The sequence below is a fragment of the Protobothrops mucrosquamatus genome, unplaced genomic scaffold (assembly GCF_001527695.2).
Source record: "Protobothrops mucrosquamatus isolate PMUCROS unplaced genomic scaffold, P.Mucros_1.0 scaffold935, whole genome shotgun sequence".
Classification (NCBI taxonomy): Eukaryota; Metazoa; Chordata; class Lepidosauria; order Squamata; family Viperidae; genus Protobothrops; species Protobothrops mucrosquamatus.
Genome location: NW_015387185.1, coordinates 144,918 through 155,582, shown reverse-complemented (window position 1 = coordinate 155,582; position 10,665 = coordinate 144,918). Strand labels below are relative to the sequence as shown.

At 41.0% G+C, this 10,665-nt stretch overlaps 1 protein-coding gene across 5 annotated transcripts in view; it reads left to right on the top strand.

Moving 5' to 3' along the window:
* Positions 1–8,864: 8,864 nt before the first annotated feature.
* The window catches only part of CSNK1A1 (casein kinase 1 alpha 1), a 41,273-nt gene continuing 39,472 nt past the window's right edge, over positions 8,865–10,665 (top strand). For all 5 annotated transcript variants that reach the window (XM_015819491.1, XM_015819489.1, XM_015819488.2 and 2 more), the window contains exons 1-2: positions 8,865–9,239; positions 10,095–10,201. In XM_015819491.1, the coding sequence (XP_015674977.1) occupies positions 9,117–9,239; positions 10,095–10,201 (230 nt within the window). In that variant the 5' untranslated portion in view covers positions 8,865–9,116. The remainder of the gene's footprint in view (positions 9,240–10,094; positions 10,202–10,665) is intronic.

Genomic DNA, 10,665 nt, shown 5'->3' with positions numbered 1-10,665 from the left:
CTTCCACACCATATAAGGTCTACCTACAAACCAAAGAGATGGAGACCAGTTTTTCCTGATTCTGCAAGCAGATATGAGTCAAGTTAAAACAGCTCCCAAACAGCCCAAATCTCATAAAGAGCATTCATAAAGAGAGATAGGAAGGGCTTTGTTTGCTTTTTTTAATTACTGAAGACCCGTACATAATGATCCAAGGAATAAACAAACTAACACAAAATATCTTTTGACTTCATCATGACTCTTTTTTTTTTTAATTAGAAACATCCACTATCCCTGGAACCTTTTTTCAGATAGCTCTTCACAGATATAATTGATTCTTGTGTCAGCAGTATTTTGCAGCTTAAGGGAAATTTAGTAGAGGTATGAAGCAAAAGGAGGCTCAAATATACAAAAAAGAACTAAAAAGCAGGCAATTTTCTGAACACAGCAAGAGAATAGCTTTGGAAAAACAACAGGAAACTCTTCAAAAAAGAAAATAAGCAGCATGGGCGTGAACGCATCAGGTTCACAAAGCACTGCTAAATTAGAGCAGCTTAAAGTCATCCAATAGAATGCATGAAAAATGTCTCCCAAAAAATGCTGCATACATATTGCAAGAGAAATTTAGAACAGCCAGGAGTTGAACAAGAAGAGGAGGGGGATTTAATTACGCTGGCCTGGATGGGCCACAATGTATAATGTTATTTTAATACTAAGTGCTAAGAAAACCAAGAAGGGAAAATATCACTCATAGAGTTCAAAAATAGTAGTGAATTAGAGGTGCTAAATGTAACTTGATGTGGGTGTGTTTTAAAAACAACTACAGGTAGGCCTCAACTATATAAATTTAATAAATAAAAACTTACAACAATTCAGTTAGTAACTATTCAAAGTTACGTCAATGAAAAAAAAGTGACTTATGACCGTTTTTACACTTACAGCCGTTGCAGCATCCCCAGGATCATGTGGTCAGAATTCAGTCCCTTGGCAACTGGTTCATATTTATGACGGTTGCAGTGTCCCAGGGTCACGTGATCACCTTTTGCGACCCTCTGACAAGCAAAGTCAATGGGGAAGCCAGATTCACTTAAACAACCGTGTTACTAACTTTACAACTGCAGTGATTCACTTAACAACTGTAGCAAGAAAGGTCGTAAAGTGGGGCAAAATTCACTTAACTGTCTTGCTTGGCAACAGAAATTTTGGGGTCAGTTGTGATCATAACCCGAGAACCACCTGTAAAGAAAGAGGTGCAGTCCTATGCACCTCTATTTATAAGCAGGTTCTGAATTCAATTTCAGACAATTTCAACCTGTGCTTCCTTGATTAAGCAGTTGACTTAATCAAGTCACCATATCTGACAACAAACAGAAACAAAAGTAGCCCCTTCCTCAAACAGATGTGCTTCATTACATACATATTCATCTCTCTAAATGATGCCCTGCATACCAATATTGGTAAACAGAATTCTGTAAAAAAAACACAACAATTTATTAAAAAGGATTGTGCTTAGATTACTGTTACAAGCCATGATTCAGAGTCTAGCACTGATCTGGAATCTGACAATGTATGTGTGTTTCAGCTAGCTTAAAACAGGACAATTACTGGCAAAAAGATATAGCAAGTTAAAATATCTACTTGATCGTTTCATTTTGGGGGTTTTATGGTATTTAGTGCTTAATTTAAATGATTTTTTTAACAGTGGCTTTTCACTTACAGGTTTATTCAAACAAAATTTCACACAGTTAAATGGTAAAGAAATATTATTGACTTTGGCAAATATAATTGGTTAGCAACTCTCAATAGGACCAACTTTATTCATATGAATGGGGATGGGCAGAATAGTGAGCACGGGGAAATAACATTAATCAGCACGCCTGGAAGAATTCTTCTCTATTTTGCATTTGCTGCTAAGACAGTTTGCTCACTGTCTTTTTGATGCCAAAAAATAAAAACAAACATCATACTTGAAATAAAGAACTTCCAAGTAAATGTGATCCTATTTGTTTGATAAGTTCCTCCTGGATTTCCTGCTATGTCTTAATAAATGGTTTAATTGTACAGGACAGGTTTCCCCAAACTTTAGATTTCTTGTGTGCTGCTGCCTGGAATAACATTAGGAAAAAATAAGGGCAGGAAATCTTTCCCGAAAAATGCTGAATCCACATAAATACCATATTTTCTGCTTTTCTATTATTTTAGAGAGATATTATTTTGAAAACCTTTTCATAAGCTATTTTGAAATTCTCTTGGAACTATAAAATGGGATAGAGATGTCAATCTAGGTATCTGCATATATACCCGTCTTTCCAAGAAGCTTGTAGAGAGCTCAAAGTCCTAGTAAATATCCATTAAGTACAGAGACTTAAATCTTGAAGTCTAGGAAGATCTTAGTTTAATGGAAAAAATATGGACCTGGCACCACAGATCATGTACATAATTTTTCAAGAGTTTTTTTTAAGTCCTGCAATGTTAGCATGTATATTTTTTTTCATCCAAAACATGAAACATTATTCCTGCACTATGGCAGGATCTGTTTGTCGGCAAAGCTGTCTCCATTTGAGTCCATCCAGGGCATCTTCAGAGGTGATGCCTATGTATTTCATGTGCTCCTTGATGTGATCCATCCACCTTTTCTTGGGTCTGCCATGGGGTCGCATAGCTGTCCTTGCCACCATGTCTTCAGATAATGGTTTTCTGATCGGAAACTTCAAATAATGACCACTACACCAAAAAAAAACTTTACGAGAAAAGATTAAATAGATTCCTTTTTTTTGCCATTTGTCAGATCAAATTTACAATCCCTAATACCTACTTTTTCTCTTCTAAATGTCAGGAGATTTTAATTTTACTTAAAACTAAGTAGGGCATTTCTGATACAAGTGAAAAACTAGATTGAAGCCGGTCACATTTTAAAACATGCAGTTGATGCAAATTGTTTTTGTATGTATATTGTTCAGTTATGGCCTGTTTGTTAACCAGATGCTTCCTGTTTGTTGTGTTATGAGATACAGAGAAAAGCAGGAGGACAAGAAAACAAAACCAGGAACTCTATTTTTTAGTTGAGAACCACAATAAATGTGAGAACAAATAGAGCGCTACAATGAATTGAATATAATTTTCGGTACTTACAATACAATAAAAGCTAGAGTACAAATAGATAAATCATGAGTTAGTAAGGTAAAACAAAATATATATTTTGCTGAGGCAATAAAACATGTGAACTCAAAAAATGCTTCACTCAGCCCCATCCATAAACTTGCATTATTACATTGATTTCAGTGTTATTTACTCACTTAAAGAAGGTTCTTAAAAACTGGATATTCAATTTATCTAGGTTGTGGGTATAAATGTCAGCATGGACACAAAGAAATAAAGGTATTATATATTTCAAAGTTTATGAGTAGGAAAGAACAACATTTGTATATTTCCCACCTCTTTATTTCTGATAAGGAAGTCTGTTTGACTCTGCATATTTGCATTTCTATAGTTCAAATCAATGTGTTTAAATGTGGTTATTTTTCAGTATCCATTTGGAAGAAAGAAGCTATGAGAATGTTTGCAGGATTAGACTTCTAAATTGATCCAGTTGGAGCCGGTGTATCACCCTTTTCTCTGAGAGAAAACAATTGCCACTTTGGGATAGTACGGTAGAATCAATTCCTATATAAGATGTTTGTCCCTTTGGGAGATCCTTAGGATGTTATCCCACTAAATATTAATTAATATTTTTTCTGTCTGCTGGGATATTTGGTGTCGCAGCAGGTCAAAGTTGGCACAGCTATGGTTTATAGGAATTCCATCTGACCGGCCAGAAGCTCTGTCCAAAATCTGCCGATGCAGAGTGCTTCTTGCTGTATTTTGGTGGCCAGTATATATATGGATTCTGTTCATGTACTGTCCACCTTACTCAACAACACTTTTCCTTAACTAGCCGTAATCCCTCACAACTCTAGAGCTGTAATGTCTCATAATTCTAGAGCCTTTGTCCCGGGAGATTTCATTTTCCATACCACAATTGTTGAATCAGCAGTGATTCAGAAGTTCATCTGCTATGATGTCCACTGAGCTACAGTAACCTGTATCTGGCTCCATGCACGCAACAGGACATCTGCTGAATTTGGTATTCTGACTGGTGAGGGTGTTCTGTGAGATGGCAAAGCTCTATGTTGTCATGGCCAGATTGCTTTCTGGCCAGTTGCAGTAAACTTCTGCAGAAATGAGTTAACCTAGGTATCTGATGGATCTGGATTGTTTTTTTTTAATGCATTTGGAGAGCTTCAGCAGTTGATACTGATACTGATGCTGAAGCTCTGGTTGATCTGTAGAATATTGAAATGGACTGGTCACTTGGCACTGTCATTTTTAAGTACCCTCTTCCTTCCAGCAAAGTTCAATCATTAGTTTCTTGGTTTACCAAGCAAACAAGAGCAATGAAGTGCATGAGTAGGTTGGAATGCAAATGGAGAAACTTCCACAATAAATTGGTTTGAACATGAAATAAGTCTCTTCTTCAGGCCGGCGCTCCACCTGCTGCTTTGGTGGCTCTGTAGGCAGAGCCCACCAAAGCTGTAGTTGAATGGGCAGGCGAGGGCGAAACCTGCCCCACTTGTTCCATGGCCGATTTCGGCCGAGCCGCATTGTAGCAGCATTGGGCGCAACACACGAGGCGGCAAATAGCTGCGTCACACTGAAACTGGACGTTTGCCACCTCCTGCCCAATGCCACTGCCATGAGGCCATAGAACAAGCTGGGCGGCGGTAAGAAACCGGTATACCGGTTCCTTATCTCCGCCCGGCTTGTTCCGCGGCCTCGTGGCAGCAGCATTGGGTGTGACGCACGAGGCGGCAAATGGCCGTGGCCAGAAGCAAACAGCCACTTTGCGCTGAAACTGGCCGTTTGCCGCCTCCTGCACAGTGCCGCTGCCATGAGGCTGCAGAACAAGCCGGGCGGCGGTAAGAAACTGGTTGCAGTTTGGACACTCGGTCTCTAAAAGGTTCACCATCACTGCCCTAGAATGAATCTTCTTGTGGAGAAAGAAGGATAATTTCCCATTTTATTTTTTCAGTTGATAAACATCCTCTTTCTTGAGCAACCCTATCAGAGTTGTATCTTTGGTAACATCAAGAAGTGGATAGATTTTTGCAGCTATACATACGGTAGCTCAATTTGTTTCATTTAAAAATTTTCAAAAATATTCTTACTATTCATATGCTTACTATACATATTCATACCAAAATATTAGGAAGTAAATAAGCTGGAATAAGCTGCACATCCAGAATGTAAGCTTTTGTTTTATTGAGAGGAAAAACAAAACAAAATGAAACTAAACAAAAGCTATTTCAGCCATTTTGCCATGTATGCATATCGATAACATGGGATAAATTAAGAAAAAAAATTAAATGTACATTGATACGTTCACCTGAATAAGCTCTGCAAGGAAAATAAATTTAAAACAATAAAATACCTTCAGTTTGAAGTATAGTGTCATAGAAATACTAATGACTAAGTAAATGCATTAGAATTAAGATTTCCTTGTTGTTTTGTTGTTGTCTAACTTTACTCTGCAGAACTGCAGAGTATATTACTCCTATACAACTGAATTCCAGAGGTCAGAAATTCCAGGTTCCAGAAAGGACAACTGGCAGCCAAACTAGATTCAGACAATATGGTTAAGTTATAAAGCTTGGTTAAAGCATGGTATGGGACAAGGGACACATACATGTTGAGTTTCTTTAGAATCATAGGATTGGTAGGACAACCAATTTAGAGGCATAAATCCTCAGACCATTGAAACAAATATTTTCAACCTTTGTTTGAAAACCTCCAGTAATTTCATTTTAATATATGCCGATTAGTGTACGTTCTAAGTGGCAATAAAGTTATTATTCTATTATTCTATTCTATTCTAATGGAGCACCTGCAAATGTAGAAAGTGGGAAATTCCTCATTTTGAATCTCTCTCGCTAATACTTGTACCTATTACCTCTTGTCCTACTCATAAGCACTGCAGCTCTAGTCTAGTACTGGAAGACCACTATCATGTCTCTCCTTCTTCAGCTAAATTTATTCAGGCATTTTAATTATTCTTCATAGGATTTTGCATCATGCTTATTGCTCTTCTTTGCATTCTTTTCTTAGTAATTCTGCATGCTTGAGGCATGCTATATACATAATAAAGTCTTCTTGGATTGGTCATGGGTATTTATTTTACAGTACTTATAATCCACCCTCTGCCAAAGGATTCTGGGTGGCATAAAACAGCTATTATGGTTGCAAATTGTGGTATGTGTTATCTAAGTCCAGCCATGCATGGCTCATTCTATATAGTTAAACACAGTGCTTTTTTTGTCATAGAACGCACGGAACGGTGTTCTGGCACCTTTTTTTGAACGGAAGAACCGGCTCCTTCTAAGCTGCCTGCGTGAGTAAAGCTCTGGCTTGGTGAAAGGAGGCTGCTCGGGGAAATCGGGGGCATCGAAGGTCGACCCAGAAACACTTCCACAGCCCTGAAAGCAGACCCACTTCTCTGCCTTGGTTCATGGGGCTCCCCCCGCCGGCACTGCCTGTCCTCACCCCCGTGTTGGCCACCAGGGACCAGGACTGGCTCCTGTAGTGAATCTCTTCGAGGGACCAGGTGCGATCTCAAAGCAGCAGCACCGCCACCATCTTGGTCCCTCTGGCTCCGGAGGAAGCCTCTGTGTCATCAGAGGCGGAGGAGGACGAGGTGGCAGAAGACATGCCGGCTCCGAACAAGTGCCCTCTCAAAAGCCGCGGCAATGGCGTCCATCAGCTGACCCTGCTCACATGATCAGCACCTCGGAAGCTCCCTGAAGCGGTTCCCCCCCCCGTAAAGGGCTTTCGACTGGAGCTGTTCATGAGTTCCGGCACTTTTTTTTTTTTTTACAAAAAAAGCACTGGTTAAACAATCCATGGCTTAACAACTGCATCATTAACTTAATAACTGCGATTCACTTAAACACTGTGGAAAGAAAGGTCATAAAATTGGGCAAAATTCATTTAACAAATGTTTCACTTAGCAACAGAAATTTAGGGCTCAATTGTGGTCTTAAATTGAGGACTACTTGTATGTCTTATCCTGTCAATTTTTAATGTTTATTGTTTATGGTTTTATTTTATTGTTGGCCACATAAAATCTTAGGGATAATTATATATACATGTATAAATAATGGTTGCATTGTCATAAGGGATGTATCCAAACAGCACTATAAATATCCCTTTACTTTTGAAAATTTCCTAAGAGCTTTCACTTCATTATTCATTTATCCTCTCATTTTGAAGAGAAAATAATGATCACATCATGTACCTCAGGGAAGGAACAATGATTAACCTTTGCTGAATTAATATATAATACTCATACTATATTTTCTGTATGAAATAGCATAGTTCTCCAATTTCTGGGTTTGGTTTTGCCTACTTCTTTACCTGAGAAAAAGTGTTGATGAACATGAGGGCAGTATATGTGTGTGTGTGTGTGTGTACATATTATATATATATTACCAGCATCAAATTCCTGGGTGTGCAGCTAACGAGTAGGCTGACTTGGTCTCTCAACAGTGAGAAACTGGTGAAGCGGGCATAGCAGCACCTGCATTTTCTGCGTCGCATGAGAAAAGCACATCTTCCTTCCCCTGTCCTGACCACTTTCTACAGGGGGACAATCGAGAGCATCCTGTCATACAGCATCACAGTCTGGTTTGGAAGCATCACTGCTTCAGACAGGAAGGCGGTGCAGAGAGTGGTGAGAATGGCCGAAAAGATCATTGGCAGTTCCCTCCCTCCCATCCAGGACATAGCACAGAAGCGCTGCTTGAGCAGGGTCCGTAAGATTGTCTGGGACACTACACATCCTCTTCACGACCTGTTTTCCTTGTTACCTTCTGGGAGGAGGCTTTGTGATATCCGAAGCAGAACATCCAGATTCAGCCAGAGTTTCATTCCATACAGCATTAACCTTGTGAACTCTCAAGCTTCCTCCTTCCGTTATATATTCAAGATGGACAATATTTAATATGTATTGCTACGTATATGTAGGGATGTGGGTCTATACATGTTATTCATAGTATGTTTAGGTGTGTGTCATGTATGTGTTTCACTTTGAGAGCGGGCAACTAAATTTCATTTTTGATGTGTGCCATCCTGCCCACAGTATAAAAATGACAATAAAGGTTATCTCTTATCTCTCTTACATACACACATACACCTTGTTCCTATCTGTACCAGTTATACTGTGTGTGTGTGTATCTATATCTATATATCTATATCTACACACACAATATAACTGACACAAATAGGTACAAGTGGGCTTAATCTAGTTTACCAGAATACTAGCCACACGATTCTCACGATATGTTCCTAAACCCCCTTTGCTTCAGAAAGCGCATGCGCGTGACCAGCCCTCTTTTTTTTTTTTTTGTACTTGAAAGGTACAGTAACAAACCTTTTTTGCATGTGTGGAACGATGGTAACTGCGTAATTCTAATTCCCTGTAAGGGAGGGCGGGGTTTCTCCGCTTCAAAGAACAAGCCCGCTGCTTTTGCGCATGCGCATGTTTTGAACCGGCCTCGCCCTGCCAAGGCGTTAAGATCACACATACTTCCTGCTTGTCCTCTTTTCCTCTCTTTGGGGGGCGCATGCGCAGGCTGGTCTGCTCTCCAGTTTCCCAGAGTACTCAGCGCGGTGAAGAAGCGTCGGTCGCGGGCTGGAGGCATTTTGTGTCCTGGATATCGGCAGCGAGAAAGGAAACGAGCGAGCGAGCGAGAGAGCGACAGACAGACAAGATGGCGGCGGCCGAGTGAAGCGCCAGTTAGTGGCGGCGGACTGACGGGCTCGCTTGGGCTTTTATTTTCCCCTCTTTCCTTCCTCCCCCCTCCCTCCGAGAGCCCCTGTTTCCTCAGAAGGAGAAAAGCGCGCTGTCAGCCGGGAAAGTGCGTGGGACGTCCACCATCCAGAGAGGCCTGACGCGATCCAAGTCGCCGAGTCCGAAGCCTTTTCCTCTGCGTCCCCCCCACCCCCGTGTCCCATCCCTAGCCGTGGTCGAGCAGGAGCTCCCGGAAGAAGAACTCGCGGGCTCTCGTTGTGGGAAATAACCCCCATCCCCCATCCCCTCCGTCGCCATGGCGAGCAGCAGCGGCTCCAAGGCCGAGTTCATTGTCGGGAACAAATACAAGCTGGTGCGGAAGATTGGTTCGGGCTCCTTCGGGGACATATACTTGGCCATCAATATCACCAACGGGGAGGTAAGGGCCGACCGATGCCCGGGCCTTTCCTTTTTTTTCCTTCCTTCCTTCGATGTCTTGTGCCTCGCCAGTAGGTAGAGATCGCGTCTACTCGGGCGGGCTCACGTGCGCTCCGGATCCGGCCGGGTGTCAGTTGCGTGGGAAGAGTGGCGGCGAGGTGGGGGGGGGGAGGGCTGTTTCTCTCGAAGTGGAAGCCCAGGTCGTCCAGTTTGTCCCGGGTTGCACTTTTATTTTGAGATCTGGTCCTCTTCCTCTCTCTAATTAGGTTTGGAGAGTACCGTTGGGTTTCCGTTCCCGTGCTTCGATTTTGCATTTTGGTAACGTTTGAAACAAATGCGGATAACTTCTGCCAAATAGGAATTAAAATGATGTGGGCAGAGAATGCAAAAAAAAAAACAACCCAACTAAGATTGTGGGATTGCAGTGTTTAATTCAAAGGATCGGGAAGTGCCCCTTTTCACATATAATGCCCACATTCGGTGTAGAGTAGTAACGTGTGAAGTAAAATACATACATGTGTATAAACGTTCTGATTATTTTCTGGGAACCAGTAAAAAAATACTCTTGTGGAAAGACTGCACTTTTTTTTTTCATGTTGTCATCCTGATCTTGTCCCAAAAAATAGGACATGGTTTTAACAAATTACAGAGTAACTTTTGGTGCCTGATAGCATTCTTTTTAAGAATGGGTTTTGTGTACAAGTATCATTGTACACAAATTGTATTATTTGCAGAGGTTGCTAAGACCTAGGGAATGATACAAATCAATTTCCCTATTCTCAGTTTTTGTAAAGCAGTGAGATGTAGTCCTCCTAACTAGTAGGACTGTTGACCCATGTCTCCTTTTCCACTGTAGGAAGTAGCTGTGAAGTTAGAATCACAGAAGGCCAGGCATCCCCAGCTGTTATATGAAAGCAAACTATACAAGATTCTGCAAGGGGGAGTTGGCATCCCTCATATAAGGTAAGAACTATAGCTTTAGGCAGGTGGAATATTTATTACTTTTCTCTTAAAGGATCAGTTTACTTTGTTCAGCGTTAGAAGTGTTATATGTTACCGAGGGTTATGATAAACTGCATGTATAAAAGATATTGAAGGCTCCTTTACTTTTGGCTGCTTCATTCCCCCCCACCCTTCATACCCCCAACTAAATTCTCTGATCATTTTCTGAAATACAGGGGGGGTAGCTGGCAACTCCTGGGATGTACCAATAGAAATGGCTGCTCCCTTTTGTGTTTTTGTTCCAACATGTCTTCCTCCTTTGCTGAGAAAATGGCGGATGTCAGTACTTTAACATTTCTGAGAAGTAGGGCATGTTATTTCTTTCTGTTCCCTTCTAATAATATTAATGAGATATTCAGAAAAATGGGCTTGTGAAGACCAGGCAGAGAAGCTACGTGGAAGTCCCTTTCTGTTACTGTGAACAC